At 45.3% G+C, this 19,586-nt stretch overlaps 1 protein-coding gene across 4 annotated transcripts in view; it reads left to right on the top strand.

The window, feature by feature from the left end:
- Positions 1–19,586, top strand: part of LOC147120871 (collagen alpha-1(XII) chain-like) — a 377,794-nt gene that overhangs the window by 225,746 nt on the left and 132,462 nt on the right. For all 4 annotated transcript variants that reach the window (XM_085979224.1, XM_085979223.1, XM_085979225.1 and 1 more), the window contains exons 43-45: positions 390–529; positions 7,092–7,215; positions 14,906–15,049. In XM_085979224.1, the coding sequence (XP_085835350.1) occupies positions 390–529; positions 7,092–7,215; positions 14,906–15,049 (408 nt within the window). The remainder of the gene's footprint in view (positions 1–389; positions 530–7,091; positions 7,216–14,905; positions 15,050–19,586) is intronic.

Below are 19,586 nucleotides of genomic sequence, written 5' to 3'. Positions count from 1 at the left end.
ACCTCTCTTTCCTCCTTTAAGATGCTCCTTAAAACCTACATCTTTGACCAAGCTTTTGGTCATCTGCCCTAATTTCTCCTAATGTGGCTCGGTGTCAAATTCTTTGTCTTATAATACTGCTGTGAAGTGCATTGGGATGTTTTACTATGTTAAAGGTGCTATATAAACACAAGTTGTTGATGTTGTTGGTCCCATCTAAAATATTAACCTGTTTTTATCTTTCGGCTGTTCAATGATCTGCAGGTTCTATTTCTACTGCGCATTTCAAGCATTTTGTTGTTATCTTTTCAACCTTCATTAGAAATCTTTCAGTGCGCGATGTAAATGTGTGCACGTAATGTGAGGGGAAATACCTTGTGTTGATTTTTACCTTTTTCTTTAACTATCAGTGTGCATGGGTGCCAAGGCAGACCTGGTGTTCTTGGTTGACGGCTCATGGAGTATCGGGGACGATAACTTCCACAAGATTTTGCAGTTCTGTTTCAGCACCATCGGGGCTCTTGACAACATCAGCCCAGACGGAATGCAGGTGTGTGCGATACATCGTTCTACCCCTATTTCGTAAAACAAAATTGGCTTTTTTTCACACAGTGAGCTTGGCTCAGATGGTAGCACCATTGCCTCTGAGCTGGAAGTCTGTGGGTTCAGGTAAGGCCTCAGTGCGTCGGCGGGAAACCTGAGCGGCAGAGCGGGGTATAAAAGTCCCAGAGACCAGGTAAGGCCTCACAGCGTCGGCGGGAAACCTGAGCGGCAGAGCGGGGTATAAAAGTCCCAGAGACCAGGTAAGGCCTCAGTGCGTCGGCGGGAAACCTGAGCGGCAGAGCGGGGTATAAAAGTCCCAGAGACCAGGTAAGGTTTACCAGTCTCCAGTCTGGAAGGAGAGAGGTAAAAAGTAATCCCAAGTGTGACGTCACCAGAAAGCGGGTAAGTGATTGGTTGGTAAGTATTTCTCCCTTTTAAGCTTAAATCTCTTTGGTTTATAGTTTCTAAGGTGTGATATTCACCATCTAGAATCGGGGCAGAGCATATTTAAGAATAATATTAATAAATTTAATTAATTACATAGAATGGGAGATCAGGTGATGTGTTGCTGCTGCAATATGTGGGAGCTGGTGAACACCATTGATGCTCACGGTGATCACATTTGCAGTAAGTGTTGGCTGCTCGAGGAATTCCGGCTCCGTGTTGAAGAGCTGGAGTCCGAGCTTCAAATACTGAGACACATCAGGGAGGGGGAGAGTTACCTGGACTCTGTGTATCACGAGGTAGGTACGGGGATCCAGGAGGTAGTGTTGGAGGAGCCGCAGCCCTTGCACTTGTCCAACAGGTTCGAGGCTCTTACTCCCTGTGGGGACAGGAGCAGGGACTGCAGGGAGGATGAGCAACCTGGCCACAGCACCGTGGAGCAGGGGGCCATTCAAGTGGGGGGAGTTAAAAGAAATGTTGTAGTGGTAGGGGATAGTATCGTTAGGGGGATAGATAGAGTTCTTTGCAGCCGAGAGCGAGAGTCCCGAAGGCTGTGTTGCCTACCCGGTGCCAGGGTTAAGGACATCTCCTCTGGGCTGGAGAGAAACTTGAAGTGGGAGGGGGAGGATCCAGTTGTCGTGGTCCATGTTGGTACCAACGACATAGATAGGACAAGGAAGGAGGTTCTGCTGAGGGAGTTTGAGCAGCTAGGGGCCAAATTAAAAAGCAGAACCACAAGGGTAATAATCTCTGGATTATTACCTGAGCCACGAGCGAATTTGGCTAGGACAATTAAAATTAGAGAGTTAAATGCGTGGCTCAAAGACTGGTGTGGGAGAAATGGGTTTTGCTTCCTGGGACACTGGCACCAGTACTGGGGCAGGAGGGAGCTGTTCCGTCGGGACGGGCTTCACTTGGCCAGTGCTGGGACTAGAGTCCTGGCGGATCATATAACTAGGACTGTAGAGAGGGCTTTAAACTAACTAGTGGGGGGGAGGTTCCTAGAGAGCAAATAATAAAAATGACAACAGAGAAGGTCATAGACTTAGGTAGCAGTGGGGAAATTAAAAACCAGAGCGTGTCAGGAAGGGGCAGAAGGTATGGAGTAAAAGGTAAAGTGATAAAAAGGGCAAAAGCAGGAACTAAGTGTCACAAAACATCTTTGAAAGTGCTCTATCTGAATGCACGTAGCATTCGTAACAAAATAGACGAGTTAATGGCACAAATAACTACATATGGTTATGAACTTGTGGCCATTACAGAAACATGGCTGCAGGGTGACAATGCCTGGGAATTAAACATACCAGGTTATTTAACGATCAGGAAGGATAGGCAGGAAGGAAGGGGAGGTGGGGTGGCTATGTTAATAAAGGAAGGAATCACTGTAATACAGAGAAATGATATTGGGTCAAAAGGTCTGGATAATGAAACAGTTTGGGTGGAGGTAAGGAATAATAAGGGGAAAAAAACACTAGTGGGCGTAGTCTATAGGCCTCCGAACAGTGGCAACTCTGTTGGATGGAGTATCAATCAGGAAATAGTTGAGGCTTGTAATAAGGGAACATCTATAATTATGGGGGATTTTAACTATCATATTAATTGGACAAATCAAATTGGGCAGGGCTGCCTTGAGGATGAGTTCATTGAGTGTATTAGGGATGGGTTTCTTGAGCAGTATGTAACTGAACCGACCAGGGGGCAAGCAACCTTAGATCTGGTCCTGTGTAACGAGACGGGATTAATTAAAAATGTCCTAGTAAAGGATCCCCTTGGAATGAGTGACCATAACATGGTTGAATTCCATATTCAATTAGAGGGTGAGAAGGTTGGATCTCAAACAAGCGTGCTAAGCTTGAATAAAGGAGACTATGAAGGTATGAGAGCGGAATTGAGTAGAGTGGATTGGGAAAATAGATTAAAGGGTAAGACGATACATGATCAGTGGTGTACATTTAAGGAGTTATTTTACAACTTCCAAAAAAAATATATTCCACTGAGAAGAAAAGGGTGTAAAAGAAAAGACAGCCATCCGTGGCTAAGTAAAGAAATTAAGGATAGTATTCGACTAAAAACAAGGGCATATAAGGTAGCCAAATCTAGTGGGAGGATAGAGGATTGGGAAAACTTTAAAAGACAGCAAAAAATAACAAAAAGATTGATTAAGAAAGGGAAGATAGATTATGAAAGTAAATTAGCAAAAAATATAAAAACAGATAGTAAGAGTTTTTATAGTTATATAAAAAGAAAAAGGGTGGCTAAAGTAAATGTTGGTCCCTTAGAGGATGAGACCGGGAAATTAATGGTGGAAAATATGGAGATGGCAAAAACACTGAATGAATATTTTACATCAGTCTTTACAGTAGAAGACACTAAGAATATCCCAACACTGGACAAACAGGGGGCTAAAGGGGGGGAGGAGCTAAACACGATCAAAATCACTAAGGAAGTGGTACTCGGTAAAATAATGGGACTCAAGGCGGATAAATCACCTGGACCTGATGGCTTACATCCTAGGGTCTTGAGGGAAGTGGCGGTAGGGATTGTGGATGCATTGGTAATAATTTTCCAAAACTCCCTGGACTCGGCAAAGGTCCTGGCAGACTGGAAAACTGCAAATGTAACACCCTTATTTAAAAAGGGCAGTAGACAGAAGGCTGGAAACTATAGACCGGTTAGCCTAACATCTGTGGTAGGTAAAATTTTGGAGTCCATTATTAAGGAGACAGTAACAGGACATTTGGATAATCATAATTTAATAGGACAAAGTCAGCATGGTTTTATGAAGGGGAAGTCATGTTTGACAAATTTGCTGGAGTTCTTTGAGGAAGTAACGTATAGGGTGGATAAAGGGGAACCAATGGACGTAGTGTATTTAGACTTCCAAAAGGCATTTGACAAGGTGCCACACAAAAGATTATTGCTTAAGATAAAAAATCACGGGATTGGGGGTAATATTCTGGCATGGATAGAGGATTGGCTATCTAACAGAAGGCAGAGAGTTGGGATAAATGGTTCATTCTCAGACTGGCAATCAGTAACTAGTGGTGTTCCGCAGGGGTCAGTGCTGGGTCCCCAACTCTTTACAATCTATATTAACGATTTGGAGGAGGGGACCGAGTGTAACATATCAAAGTTTGCAGATGATACTAAGATGGGAGGGAAAGTAGTGAGTGAGGAGGACATAAAAAACCTGCAAGGGGACATAGACAGGCTAAGTAAGTGGGCAGAGATTTGGCAGATGGAGTACAATACTGGAAAGTGTGAGGTTATGCACTTTGGCAGGAAAAATCGTAGAGCAAGTTATTATCTTAATGGCAAGAAACTGGAAAGTACTGAAGTACAAAGGGATCTGGGGGTCCTGGTGCACGAAACTCAAAAGGTTAGTATGCAGGTGCAGCAAGTGATTAAGAAGGCCAATGGAATGTTGGCTTTCATTGCTAGGGGGATAGAATATAAAAATAGGGAGGTATTGCTTCAGTTGTACAAGGTATTGGTGAGACCGCACCTGGAATACTGCGTACAGTTTTGGTGTCCATACTTAAGAAAGGACATACTTGCTCTCGAGTCAGCACAAAGATGGTTCACTCGGTTAATCCCGGGGATGAGGGGGTGGTCATATGAGGAGAGGTTGAGTAGATTGGGACTCTACTCATTGGAGTTCAGAAGAATGAGAGGCGATCTTATTGAAACATATAAGATTGTGAAGGGGTTGGATCGGGTGGAAGCGGGGAAGATGTTCCCGATGATGGGTGAAACTAGAACTAGGGGGCATAGTCTTAGAATAAGGGGCTGCTCCTTCAAAACTGAGATGAGGAGGAACTACTTCACTCAGAGGGTGGTAGGTCCATGGAATATGCTGCCCCAAAAAGCTGTAGAAGCTACATCATTACATAAATTTAAAACAGAAATAGACAGTTTCCTAGAAGTAAAGGGAATTAAAGGTTACGGGGAGCGGGCAGGAATTTGGACATGAGTCTAGGTTCGGATCGGTCATGGCCCTGTGGGTAGCGGAGCGGGCCCAGGGGCCGTGTAGCCTGATCCTGCTCCTATTTCGTGTGTCTAATTCTGTTAGATTCAGGAGATGGTTCTGCGATAGTGGATTGGCGGTTAGGATCAGATCAGCCATGATCTTATTGAATGGCGGAGCAGGCTCGAGGGGCCGATTGGCCTACTCCTGCTCCTATTTCTTATGTTATGTTCTTATGTTCTCAGTGCAGGACGTCAGCAGTACTGGGGAATGTTGCACCATTGGAGGTGTTGTCCATTGGGTGAGATGTTAAACCAGAGCTCTGTCTGCCTCTTTATCAGCCACTACAAATAGATCTATCTAAATACTGTTTGCAAGACTCTACACTGTGGCCAGAGTCAGAGGAACAGTCTATTTCTTTCACTCTGGCCGTTGATATATATCCCCCTTCCTTTTCAGCCTATCATTGATGGTAGAGTCTTTAGCCACCTGAGTCCTACTCTCTAAAATGGCCTCCCTAAACTGACCTTCCTTTAAAATTTTCCTCAAATTTAGAAGATTAAGGGGTGATCTGATTGAAGTTTTCAAGATAGTAAGGGGAACAGATACGGTAGAGAGAAACTATTTCCGCTGGTTGGGGATTCTAGGACTAGGGGGCATAGTCTAAAAATTAGAGCCAGACCTTTCAGGAGTGATATTAGGAAACACTTCTACACACAAAGGGTGGTAGAAGTTTGGAACTCTCTTCCGCAAACGGCAATTGATGCTAGATCAATTATTAATTTTAAATCTGAGAGTGATAGCTTTTTGTTAACCAAAGGTATTAAGGGATATGGGCCAAAGGTGGGTATATGGAATTAGGTCGCTGGAAATGCTGGAAAAACTCAGCAGGTCAGGCAACATCCGTGGAGAGAAATTTGAGTTGACGTTGGTCTTATTGAATGGCGGAGCAGGCTCGAGGGGCCGAATGGCTTAGTCCTGCTCCTATTTCTTATGTTTTTATGTTATCTGCCACCTTATTGCCCACTCACTCAGTCGTTGAGTATATTCAAGGCTGAGAGTGCTAGATTTTTGGACTCTAGAGGAATCAAGGGATATGGGGATCGGGCGGGAAATTAGAGGTTTTTTTTATTATTCGTTCATGGGATGTGGGCGTCGCTGGCAAGTCCAGCATTTCTTGCCCATCGCTAGTTGCCCTTGAGAAGGTGATGGTGAGCCACCTTCTTGAACCGCTGCAGTCCGTGTGGTGAAGGTGCTCCCACAGTGCTGTTAGAGAGGGAGTTCCAGGATTTTGACCCAGCGACGATGAAGGAACAGCCGGTATATTTCCAAGTCAGGATGGTGTGTGACTTGAAGGGGAACTTGGAGGTGGTGGTGTTTTCATGTGCCTGCTGCCCTTGTCCTTCTAGGTGGTAGAGGTCGTGGGTTTAGGAGGTGCTGCTGAAGAAGCCTTGGCGAGTTACTGCAGTGCTTTTTGTAGATGGTGCACACTGCAGCCACGGTACGCCGGTGGTGGAGGGAGTGAATGTTTAAGGTGGTGGATGGGGTGCCAATCAAGCGGGCTGCTTTGTCCTGGATGGTGTCGAGCTTCTTGAGTGTTGTTGGAGCTGCATCCATCCAGGCAAGTGGAGAGTATTCCATCACGCTCCTGACTTGTGTAGATGGTGGAAAGGTTTTGGGGAGTCAGGAGGTGAGACACTCATCACAGAATACCCAGCCTCTGACCTGCTCTTGTAGCCACAGTATTTATGTAGCTGGTCCAGTTAAGTTTCTGGTCAATGGTGACTCCCCAGGATGTTGATGGTGGGGGATTTGGCAATGGTAAAGCCGTTGAATGTCAAGGGGTGGTGGTTAGACTCGCTTGTTGGAGATAGTCATTGCCTGGCACTTGTGTGGCGCGAATGTTACCTGCCACTTATTAAGGGATATGGGGATAGTGCAGGAAAGTGGATTTGAGGTCGAAGATCAGCCATGATCTTATTGAATGGTGGAACAGGCTCGAGGGGCCGTATGGCCTACTCCTGCTCGATTCTTATGTTGTTAGTGCAACTCATTGTGTGCAGAGTGCTTTGTATGTCCTGAGAGATGTGCTAAAAAATTTTATAACACACATTCTTATTCCTGACAAATTAAGATTTTTTTCCCCCTTTTTGCACAGGTTTCGCTGGTTCAGTTCAGTGACGATGCAAAAGCCGAGTTTAAGTTGGACACTTACAGCGATAAAGGAAGGGTTCTTTCTGCCCTTCAGGTGATCCAGTACAAAGGCGGAAACACAAAAACAGGTACAGAGGAATACTGCACATTGCTTTATACAATTACCAGCGCAACCTCTCAGGATACACATGTGGCATGACGTTTACCCTCTTTTTAAACTTGGGTGTCGAGTGGGGTAAATCACTGCCCAGGGTGGTGATGAGCTGAAGAGACCACGAAGGTCCCAGGTTTGAGCTGCACTCTGAGGTGTCAGCCGTGGCTTAGTGGGTAGCGCTCTCGCCTCTGAGTCAAAAGGTCATGGATTCAAGACCCACTCCAGAGACTTGAGGCTGACACTTCAGCGCAGTACCGAGGGTTCACTTCACTTTCGGAGGTGTCCTCCATGGCCTCACCCCTCCCTAGCTCTGTAATCTCCTCCAGCCCAAAATACCCCCAGCTATCTGTGCTCCGCTAATTCTGCCCTCTTGAGCGATTATCATTGCTCAACTATTGGTGACTGTGCCTTCTGTTGCCTAGGCCCTAAGCTCTGAAATTCCCTGCCTAAACCTCTCCTTCCTTCTCCTTTAAGATGCTCCTTAAAACCTACCTCTTTGACCAAGCTTTTGGTCATCTGCCCTAATTTCTTCTTATGTTGCTTGGTGTCAAGATTTTTGTCTTATAACACTCCTGTGAAGCGCCATGGAACATTTTACTACATTAAAGGCGCTATATAAATACAAGTTGTTGTTGTGTCATCTTTTGGATGAGACGTTAAACTAAGGCCCTTGCCCGCCCTCTCAGGTGGACACTAAAAGATCACATAGCACTATTTCGAAGAAGAGCAGGGTGTCCTGGTTGATGTTTATCCCTCATACAACATCACTAATTAACATTATCTGGTTATTAGGTTATTCGCTCATTGATGTCTGTGGGTGCTTGCTGTGCGCAAATTGGTCACCACGTTTCCTACATTACAACAGTGACTACACTTCACAAGTACTTCACTGGCTGTGAAGCGCTTTGGGATGTCCTGAAGTCGTGAAGTGCGCTATATAAATGCAAGTCATTTCTTCACTGAGTTAGCTGTTTTCGGTAGGGTGGTTTAGTCTCCTAGCACCCTGAGTCAGTGAGGCCAAAACCCAGTCTGGGCTCCTGCTCCGAGTCGCCACCCGGTGACCCCTGTTAGAAAGTGCACGTTATTTTCTTTCATGTGTGTGTAACACCCTTGTGCATCTTAAGCTATGACTGGAATGTTGTCTTAAGTTGCGTGCTTAGCCTTCATCGAGGTTGTGAACTTTTTTTAAATTAAAAACATTTTTCTCCTGAGGCAATTTTGTTTTCAGTGCTAATTTGGAGTCTTTGTTTCCTGAGTTTTTTTTTCCTGCGGCCAATTTGGTAAAGGGTTATAGGCTCCAAAATCAATGACATCTGTTGTTGGAGTTCTTGACTGAGCGCAGTAGATAGCTAGCAGTCGCAACTTGTTGATTGCCTGGATGGTGACAGCATTGTTGGTGTTGCAGGTACAAGGCTGGCAAGTCTCTCCATCGCCTAGCTCCTCTCCACCACTATGACCTCATCCAGCCCTACCATCCAATGGGCAACAACTGCTTCCCCAGCTCTGACTCCATTTGCATTCCTCCTCCCTCCATTCCACCTCAGGTCACAAAAGCCTCCTCCACTCCCACCCCTTCTACCGTGCCTTCAGTCACCTCCCCTAACATAGGCATTGCTGAACGAGGAAAGGCCACGGTCCATCTAGTTCGCCTTCTACCATCTTGGTAGTCGCACGATAGAACAATAATGGAGTTGTTGACTAATCACAGCAATCAATTTTTAAAAATTCGTTTATGGGATGTGGGTGTCGCTGGCAAGGCCAGCAATTATTGCCCATCCCTAATTGCCCTTGAGAAGGTGGTGGTGAGACGCCTTCTTGAACCGCTGCAGTTCGTGTGGTGAAGGTACTCCCACAGTGCTGTTAGGTAGGGAGTTCCAGGATGTTGCCCCAGCGACGATGAAGGAATGGCAATATATTTCCAAGTCGGGATGGTGTGTGACTTGGAGGGGAACTTGGAGGTGGTGGTGTTCCCATGCACCTGCTGCCCTTGTCCTTCTAGGTGGAAGAGGTCGTGGGTTTGGGAGGTGCTGCTGAAGAAGCCTTGGTGAGTTGCTGCAGTGCATCTTGTAGATGGTACACACTGCAGCCACGGTACACCAGTGGTGGAGGGAGTGAATGTTTAAGGTGGTGGATGGGGTGCCAATCAAGCGGGCTGCTTTGTCCTGGATGGAGTCGAGCTTCTTGAGTGTTGTTGGAGCTGCACTCATTCAGGCAAGTGGAGAGTATTCCATCTCACTCCATCTCTATCACAATCTCTTATCAATGAGCTTACAACAAATCCAGACATGAGGTGAGGAAAACCCCCAGTGGTGGAGAGCTTTGGGAACCATAGATCCAAAGTCACCTGTTCCTCCCAAGTATGTCACACGCCATGTCTCAAATAACTCATATATTGTATCCCAAGATACAATATATAAGTAATTTGCATTTGAATGAATCAATACTAACTGCTCCCACTGTCTCCCTCAGGAGGCTGTTACATAGATTGACCACTCACTCACTGAAATAATGGGCTGAATCTTAACTCCCAAAAAGAAGTAGTTTGGGGGTCATGTCAGAGGTTAAAATGCAAAAAATCTGAAACAGGAACCCAACCCGCCTCAAACCCACCCACTTTCGGTTTTAACAGAGGCGAGACTAGGGCGGGTGACCAATTTGCTCGCAGGAGGTAGGTTGGTCATTTAAATATTATAATGAGGCCGCCTGCCTTCATTTTAACAGTGGTTCTCTTTTTAACTAATTTCAGCCGGGTTTCCAAGACCTCGGGAAACCCAGCAGATGAAAGGAGACGAGAAGGGCTGAATCCATAAGTTGAGGGCCTTTACAGCACTGCTTGTGGGCCAGGAGGAGCAGGAGTGTTTCCTCCAGGCCCAACAAGCTACCCAGTAAACCCTCACCACCCCCCCCACACACAATCTGTCTGCTCCCAGCCAACCATGTTGGTCTCCCCGACCACCATTGGACCTCCCGACCACTATCGGACCTCCTGACCAGCATCTCCTCCCCTGACCAGCATCTGCCACCCCCCGACCAGCATCGGAACCCCCTGACCGCCAACTGCCCCCCATGACCACCATTGGACCCCCTCCACCCCCCTACAATCAGGCCTATCTCCGGGATCAGGATCCCTCCCCTGCGATCAGGGACCCCCCTCGTGATCAGGATTCCCCCCAAAGATCTCTCTCACTCCCCCCACTACACCTACCTGCTCTCGTAGTCTGTGGCCTTGTGAAGCAGGCTTCTTGCCCGCATTAGGATGTTTTATTAGAGCTAGGCCGAAAGGTGAAGCTAGAAGTGAAATGAAGGAAGCACTTTTTCACAATCTGTGTCTGCTGGTTGCCAACCCTCCTGCCAGTGGAAACAGTTTCTCCTTATTTACTCTATCAAAACCCCTCATAATTTTGAATACCTCTTTTAAATCTCCCCATAACTCTGCTCGAAGGAGAATAATCACAAATTTAAGGTGACTGGTGAAAGAACCAGACGCAAGACGAGAAGAATTTTTTTCCCGCAGTGAGTTGTTGTGATCTGGAATGCGCTGCCCAAAAGGGCGGTGGAAGCAAATTTAGTAGTAACTTTTGAAAGGGAATTGGATATATAGTTGAAGGGGAAAATTTTGCATGGCTATGGAGAAAGGTGCAGGGGAGTGGGACTAACTGGATGTCTGTTTCAAGGAGCTGGCACAGGCATGATGGGCCCAATGGCCTCTTTCAGTGCTGTAGCATTCTACAGTATATGATTCTCTTGTCTCTCCTCATAACTGAAGACCCTCACCCCGTTACCATTCTAGTAAACCTACTCTCTACCCTCTCAAAGGCCTTGACATCCTTTCTAAAGTGGTTGAGGCCTAACCAGTGTTTTATAACAGTTTAGCATAACATCCTTCCTTTTGTACTCTATGCCCCTGTTTATAAAGCTGAGCCTCCCGTATGCTTTTTTAACAGCCTTCTCAGCTTGCCCTGCCACCTTCAATGATTTGTGTACACACCCCCCCAGGTCTCTCTGTTCCTGCACTCCCTTTAAAATTGTGCCATTCTGTTCATTGATCCTGTGTCATGTTGTACTCTTGACCAAAATGAGGTCAGCTGCAATTACTATGAGGATACAGGCCCATCATTTCCGAGGCCTCCTTTGCAAATGCCCTAAATTTTCCCATCTCAAGGAGCCACAGATGTTCAGGTCTTTATACTTCTTCCCAGCGCAGCCCAGCCATAGAGCTGTCGTGTGATCTGGGTGAAATTCGTCGGCCTTTGGACTCACATATCCTGCACTCTGCAGAGTGAGTCACCCGCAAGTTATGCCGAGAAGTTTGTGTTACAGGCTTGAAAATTGAGAGTCCTGATGCTCAACTCCCGACGGGATTTGAAATTAGCTTCCAAATGCAGTATGTGCAGAATTTCCACCTTGGGAATGTGGGCCTCGTTAAAGGGACAGTGCCTCCAGTGTCTGGCTAAACCGGTTTCCCATTTGTTTTTTTCTTAAAGAAAGAAAGCACAGGTTGAGATTGGTGTGAATTATTTCAAACTGCACCGTCGCACAAAATTACCTCTGGTAACATCATATTGAAAATGATGGATAGGCTCTTTTAGCTTCTCTTCCTCGCCAAAGAAAGCAAGATTTGACAAATGGTGTATTTCTCTCTTCTTGAGGACAATGCTCCTTTAAAAGAAACAACTCAAAATACCCAGGTCGCATTTTCTGCCCTCACTTTTGTGCTCACTCTGTGTCCAGACGTGCACTAGCAAGTACGGCACCTCTTAGTCTTTTCCTCCATCTAATGTCTCTGTAAAGTGCCTTGAGACCTTTTCTCCCTTAAAGTCACTGCAAAAATGCTGGGTGTTGTAGGTTGTTGTTGTTTTAGGTGACCTGAGCGAGGTCTTTAACATTATGAAGGGGTTCAACAGGGTAGACGTAGCGAAGATGTTTCCACTTGTGGCGGTGTCCAAAACTTGGGGCCGTCAATATGCGATAGTCACTAATAAATCCAATAAGGAATTCAAGAGAAACGTCTTTACCCAGAGATTGGTTAGAATGTGGAACTCACTACCACAGGGAGTAGTTAAAGAAAGACTTGCATTTATATAATGCCTTTCACAACCACTGGACGTCCCAAAGCACTTTACAGCCAATGAAGTACTTCTGAAGTGTAGTCACTGCTGTAATGTAGGAAACTCAGCAGCCAATTTTCGCACAGCAAGCTCCCACAAACAACAATTTGACAATGACCAGATAATCTGTTTTTGTTATCTTGATTGAGGGATAAATATTGGCCAGGACACTAGGGATAGCTCCTCTTCAAAATAGTGCCATGAGATCTTTTACATCCACCTGAGAGAGCAGATGGGACCTTGGTTTAATGTCTCATCCGAAAGACAGCACCTCCGACAGTGTAGCACTCTCTCAGCACTGCGCTGGAGTGTCAGCCTAGATTTTTGTGCTTAAGTCTTATGGAGTGGGACTTGAACCCCCAACCTTCAGGGTGCTACCCACTGTGCCACAGCTGACAAGTTGAGGAAAATAGTATAGATGCATTTAAGGGAGAAGCTAGATAAACACATGAGGGAGAAAGGAATAGAAGGATATGCTGATAGGGTGAGATGAAGTAAAAAGAGTGGGAGGTGGCTCGTGTGGAGCATAAACACTGGCATAGACTGGTTGGGTCGAATGGCCTGTTTCTGTACTGTAAATTCTATGTAATGTATAGGAATTCTCATCTTAGAATATCAGCAGAAATATCAGCGTATTAAAAATTTAACACAACTGTGTGACACAGCTTCCTCTGACATTTTAATGGAGGTATTAGATCGCCTCTTCCAGTCGGACTATTTTAAACCCGCTAGCAGCTCCATTCTAATAGACGCAAAGTAATGTCCTACAAAGGTGTTAAGCATTTATATGTTAATAGTTTATAGCAGGCTTTCGAGGCTAAGGCCTATAAGGCACCATATTCCAATTTAAAAAAAAAATGATTTAGACAAAATAAATTCCACCATTAGCGACAGGATAAAGGAAGTCATTGAACGAGCGACAGCAGCAAGATGTAACTCATCAGCTCAAAGATCGTAGGTTAGTTCCCACACTGGATTGAATTTCACTTCTTGTCCTGCTTTCTCACCAATTGGACTTAAACAGCAATAATATACAATTTCATTCATTAACATTTTTTCTGGTAACGATGATTAATACTGTCCCGTGAGAGGGTCATGGGAGCTGTACTAACAACGCATGAATGTCGGACCACACATTTAGTCTGATCGTTACAGTACTTGTAGCTGTATTGAAAGTTACTTGCAAATGAACCAAATTATTTATTTTAGTGATGTTGATTGAGGGATAAATATTGGTCAGGACACCGGGGAGAACTCCCCCTGCTCTTCTTCAAAATAGCACCATTGGATCTTTTACATCCACCAGAGAGAGCAGACGGGGCCTCAGTTTAATGTCTCATCAATACTGCATTGGGAGTGTCAGCCTAGAATCTGTACTCAAGTGGCACTTGAACCCACAACCTTCTGAGTCAGAGGCAAGAGTGCGACCCACTGACGCCACAAAAAGTGCTTCTCTGCCAAGTATTATGGTCCTAAACATGAGTTTGCCTCCGCCTCAATCCTGCTACTTATAGGGGGAAAAAAAGTTCTCAACACCAAACTGCTGGTGATTCACAATAACTTTACATAAACTGGTAAGTTCAGTCAGAGCGACCCCAAGGATGGATGATGGCTGGTGGAGGAAATGGACATCATATTGGTGCAGCAAGGGGATGCTCTTCAGCAGCTGGGATTGTCACATGGTGAGGGGTGTTTAACTGCCAGCGGGTTTCCAATGGGAGTTTCCTCCCTGCTCGCTGCTGTATGAGGCCGCGGCTATTTTAACCACTGGGCCTCATTAAAATGCCGCCACTCTATTTCCTGCCTGGAATGAGTGGGAAGAAGACAGGAAGTGGCTGCCATCTTCTGGAATGTAGGGTGGCCCTTGGCCGTCTGTCGGCACTGAGGTTAAGTGTGGGGAAAAGAGTTCCGGGAGGTGGGGGTTCTTGCAGTAGGAAAGGGTGGGGGAGGCCGGGGGGGGGGGGATAATCTAAGCAGGGGGGTGAGAAACATTTCTTGTGGGGCCCGCAGGATCACACCTGCAAGGGAAAATTAAGTACTTACCTGTGGGGCCTCTTCAGCTCCCTGGTTCTTCACGTTAACCTCCCCACTCGGACATAGATAAAATCGCTGTTGGGCCACGATGATTTCCTCAGACCCCGATTAGCATATGTGAATTAGGACCCCGCCGGATTTGCTGTCTTTTCCGTTAAAGTCAGAAACGGCGGGATCTAGGCGGCGTTCCCATGGGTAAGTAACACGGGGCTTTTTAAGTGCCCAACCACCAGGCGGGTTGGGGTTAAAATCTCCCCCTGTTAGAACAGAGCAAAAGGGCGCTTCACTCTGTATCTAACCAATGACTTAGGCACTCTCATAGACCAGCAAACTATGTCTCTGAGCCACACTACACCTGACCTTGGGCGTGCTTGATGCTGACACTGGGCACAAAGCACAGAAAGGTTTTCCATTCCCTATTCCGGCACATAAAAAAAACACAAAAAAAAAGCTATGGAGAAAAATAATACACCGCTGATTTAAATTGACGCCAATTCTATGGCCTTGCCTTTTACATTCCAGGTCGCGCTCTCAAGTTTCTGCATGACCACGTCCTCGTTCATTCAAATGGTATGAGGAAGTCCGTTCCCAAGGTGCTGGTCGTTGTCACCGATGGACGGTCACAGGATGAGGTTAAGAAATCCGCACTCACATTACAAGAATCTGGTAAGTGTCTTCAAGAATTGTTGTGGCAGTCAGTGATTCTTTATGACCATTAAGGCTAACTATAGGTTATCTTACTCTGGCAAAAGTCCAGATGCTCCTGTTTAAGTGGAAGACCCTTCCCTTTTCCTCCACCCACTGATTAGCTTGTATTGAAGGTGTTTTAGGAACTGAAGCATTTTGAATCCTTTCTCTTTTGCCCTTTAAGCATTTGTTTTAAACTGGAATTGTTACCCTGTGAGGGAGAGAAAGGAGCCAGAAAAATCTTCACAGGGTTATTAGCACAGTGACAGAGGTTAAGCTTGTTTGATGTGAGTGACATCGTGGCAGAACCAAAAAATGTCAACCCCATTTCACTAACGAGTTCAGCTGTTCGTCCAATTATTCAACAGCCCTTTAAAATCATTCCAATGCTAATATACATTGAAAAATATCAAATGAATGTGCAATGCATAACAATAATCGTCCTGTGCTTTATCACAATGCTTTATTATAACTAGTTCATCACAGTGTATTGTACCTGTGATTTATCACAATGCATTGTTGTAACTGTTTTATCACAATGCATTGTTGTAACTGTTTTATCACAATGCATTGTTGTACCTGTGTTTTATCACAATGCATTGTTGTACCTGTGTTTTATCACAATGCATTGTTGTAACTGTTTTATCACAATGCATTGTTGTAACTGCAATTTATCAATGTATTATTAAGTTTTCATAGAATCATAGAAACTTACAGCACAGAAGGATGCCATTCGGCCCATTGTGTCTGTGCCGGCCGAGAAAGAGCTATCCAGCCTAATCCCACTTTCCAGCTCTTAGTCCGTAGCCTTTAGGTTACGGCACTTCAAGTACTGTGCTTCCTGGTTATTGACCTCTCTGTTAAGGGAAATAGGTCCTTCCTATCCACTCTATCTAGGCCCCTCATAATTTTATACACCTCAATTAAATCTCCCCTCAGCCTCCTCTGTTCCAAAGAAAACAACCCCAGCCTATCCAATCTTTCCTCATAGCTAAAATTCTCCAGTCCTGGCAACATCCCCGTAAATCTCCTCTGTACCCTCTCTAGTGCAATCACATCTTTCCCGTAATGTGGTGACCAGAACTGCACGCAATACTCTAGCTGTGGCCTAACTGGTGTTTTATACAGTTCAAGCATAACCTCCCTGCTCTTATATTCTATGCCTCGGCTAATAAAGGAAAGTATCCCGTATGCCTTCTTAACCACCTTATCTACCCATCCTGCTACCTTCAGGGATCTGTGGACATACACCCCGAGGTCCCTCTGTTTCTTACACTTCTCAGTATTCCACCATTTCTTATGTATTCCCTTGCCTTGTTAGCCCTCCCCAAATGCATTACCTCACACTTCTTTGATGTTTATAGAAACATAGAAAAAACATAGAAAAATAGGAGCAGGAGTAGGCCATTCGGCCCTTCGAGCCTGCTCCGCCATTCAACACGATCATGGCTGATCCTCTATCTCAATACCATATTCCCACTCTCTCCCCATACATCTTGATGCCTCTTGTGTCTAGAACTAGAACTAAGTATCAGTATGTTGACAGTACATGACCTAAATAATTGCTTGAGAAACATGGGTGAAATATTGCCCCTCATCCTCCCTTTCACAGCCAGTGGGATAGAATCATATTCTGGCGTCTCTCCCAGTTACTGTGTGTTGAGCGTCACTGGTAGTGGGAAGGTGCAAGTCACCAACATATTCTCTGTGACCATAAAACAATGATGAAAGAAAACGCATTTATTGACGGGGAGCATAAATGTGTTTGGGTGCATGGACACCGTTGATTCTTTTGTAGCTGAGGTCATTCCCGTTTCGTGCATTCCCATGTAAGTGATAACCATGTGTCAGTGTGGGAGATAAGCGTACAATTTTTTGTCACTGACCTATATGAATGACCTCCCCATTGCAAAACACACAAACTCTCACTGCTAGGAAATAACTGGGAGAATGTCTACTTACCTAAGCCATTTGATAGATAACAGCATAAGAATTAGGAGCAGGAGTCAGCCATACGGCCCCTCGAGCCTGCTCCGCCATTCAGTAAGATCATGGCTGATCTTCGACCTCAACTCCCACTTTCCTGCCTCATCTCCATATGCCTTCATTCCCCTGGAGTCCAAAAATCTATCGATCTCGGCCTCGAATAAACTCAACGACTGAGCATCCACAGCCTCTGGGGTAGAGAATTCCAAAGATTCACAAGGTGTGGAGATGCCGGTGTTGGACTGGGGTGGACAAATGTAAGAAGTCACACAACACCAGGTTATAGTCCAACAGCTTTATTTGAAATCACAAGCTTTCGGAGCGCTGCTCCTTCGTCAGGTGAAGTGGAGAGATGCATAAAGACACAGCTTATATAGTCAGAGAATAATGCCAGATGATTACAGGTAATCTTTCTAACTGCCATTTATCACACCTCGGCAGAGAGATGATCACAGCAATTAAAGGTGTGAATGGTGTCCAAACAGGTCAGTCAGGAAAACATTACATCAAAGAACAGGCTATATTGGACTGGGTACTGTGCAATGAGAAGGGACTAATCAGTAATCTTGTTGTACGGGGACCCTTGGGTCAGAGCGATCATAACATGATCGATTTCTCACTCGAAATGGAGAGCGAAGAAATTGACTCAGAGACTAAGGTCCTGAATTTAAACAAGGGGAATTATGATGCCATGAGACGGGAACTGAGTAGGTCTGATTGGACAACGTTCCTGGGAGGACTGGAGGTAGATAAACAATGGCAAACATTTAAAGATAGAATGACAAAATTGCAAAAATTGTTTATACCAATCTGGCATAAAAGGAAATCTAAAAAGGTGACTCAACCGTGGATAACAGGGGAAATTAGAGACAGCATAAAATCCAAAGATAGGGCGTATAAAATAGCCAAAAAAAGCGCCAGAGCGGAAGATTGGGAACAGTTTAAGATAGAGCAAAGGAGGGCAAAGGGCATGATCAAGAGGGGCAAAATAGCTTACGAAAACAAGCTGGCGGAAAATATAAAAACTAACTCCAAAAGCTTTTATAAATATATCAAAAGGAAAAGACTGGTGAAAACCAAAGTTGGTCCATTGCAGTCAGATACGGGGGAATATATAATGGGAAATAAGGAAATGGCAGATCAACTAAATGCATACTTTGGGTCAGTCTTTACGAAGGAAGACACAAAAAACCTCCCTGGGATATCGGGAAAAATAGGGACATTGGCAAAGGAGGAACTGACGCAAATCAATATCTCTAAGGATATGGTGTTAAGGAAGCTAAAGGGATTGAAGGTGGACAAATCCCCAGGGCCTGATAACATGCATCCTAGGGTACTGAAGGAGGTGGCCCTAGAGATAGCGGATGCACTAAGGATGATTTTTCAGAATTCATTAGACTCGGGAACAGTGCCGATGGATTGGAGGGTAGCTAACGTTACCCCACTATTCAAAAAGGGGGGTAGGGAAAAAGCAGGTAATTACAGACCTGTAAGCCTTACATCAGTTGTGGGCAAAATGCTGGAGTCCATCATTAAGGATGAAATAGCGGAGCACTTAGCAAATGGGGACAGGATAGGACAGAGTCAACATGGATTTACAAAGGGTAAATCGTGCTTGACTAATCTATTGGAATTTTTTGAGGGAGTAACTGGTAGAATAGATGGGGGAGAGCCAGTAGATGTGGTGTACCTGGACTTCCAAAAGGCCTTCGATAAGGTCCCACATAAAAGATTAGCATGGAAAATTGAGGCTCATGGGATAAAGGGGAAAGTTTTGGCGTGGATAGGGAACTGGCTGTCAGATAGAAAACAGAGAGTTGGAATAAACGGCTCATTTTCTGAATGGCAGGCAGTAACAAGTGGGGTACCACAGGGATCTGTCCTGGGCCCCCAGCTGTTCACAATTTACATTAATGACCTGGATCAGGGAGTCGGATGCAGCATTTCCAAATTTGCAGACGACACTAAACTAGGAGGGGGGGTGGGCTCAGAGGAAGAGACCAGGAAGCTCCAGAGCGATTTGGACAGACTGGGCGATTGGGCGGATAAATGGCAGATGCACTATAATGTGGACAAGTGCGAAGTTATCCACCTTGGGTGCAGGAACGGGAGGGCAAATTATTATTTAAATGGCAATAGATTGGGAGAGGGGGAAGTACAGAGAGACCTGGGTGTTCTTGTACACCAGTCACTGAAGGCGAGCATGCAGGTGCAACAGGCGGTCAAGAAGGCAAACGGTATGCTGGCCTTCATAGCAAAAGGGTTAGAATACAGGAACAGGGATACCTTGCTGCAGCTGTACAGGGCACTGGTGAGACCACACCTCGAGTACTGTGTACAGTTTTGGTCGCCTCATCTGAGGAAGGATGTTCTTGCCATGGAGGGGGTGCAGCGGCGATTCACCAGGCTGATACCAGGAATGGCGGGAATGACCTATGAGGAGAGACTATGTAGTTTAGGGATGTACACACTGGAGTTTAGAAGATTGAGAGGGGACCTCATAGAAGTGTATAAAATTCTGACAGGTCTA

The sequence above is a fragment of the Somniosus microcephalus genome, chromosome 3 (genome assembly GCF_052327205.1).
Source record: "Somniosus microcephalus isolate GS21.2 chromosome 3, FLI_Smic_1.0, whole genome shotgun sequence".
In the NCBI taxonomy this organism is placed as follows: Eukaryota; Metazoa; Chordata; class Chondrichthyes; order Squaliformes; family Somniosidae; genus Somniosus; species Somniosus microcephalus.
This window is presented reverse-complemented; position numbering and strand designations above follow the sequence as displayed.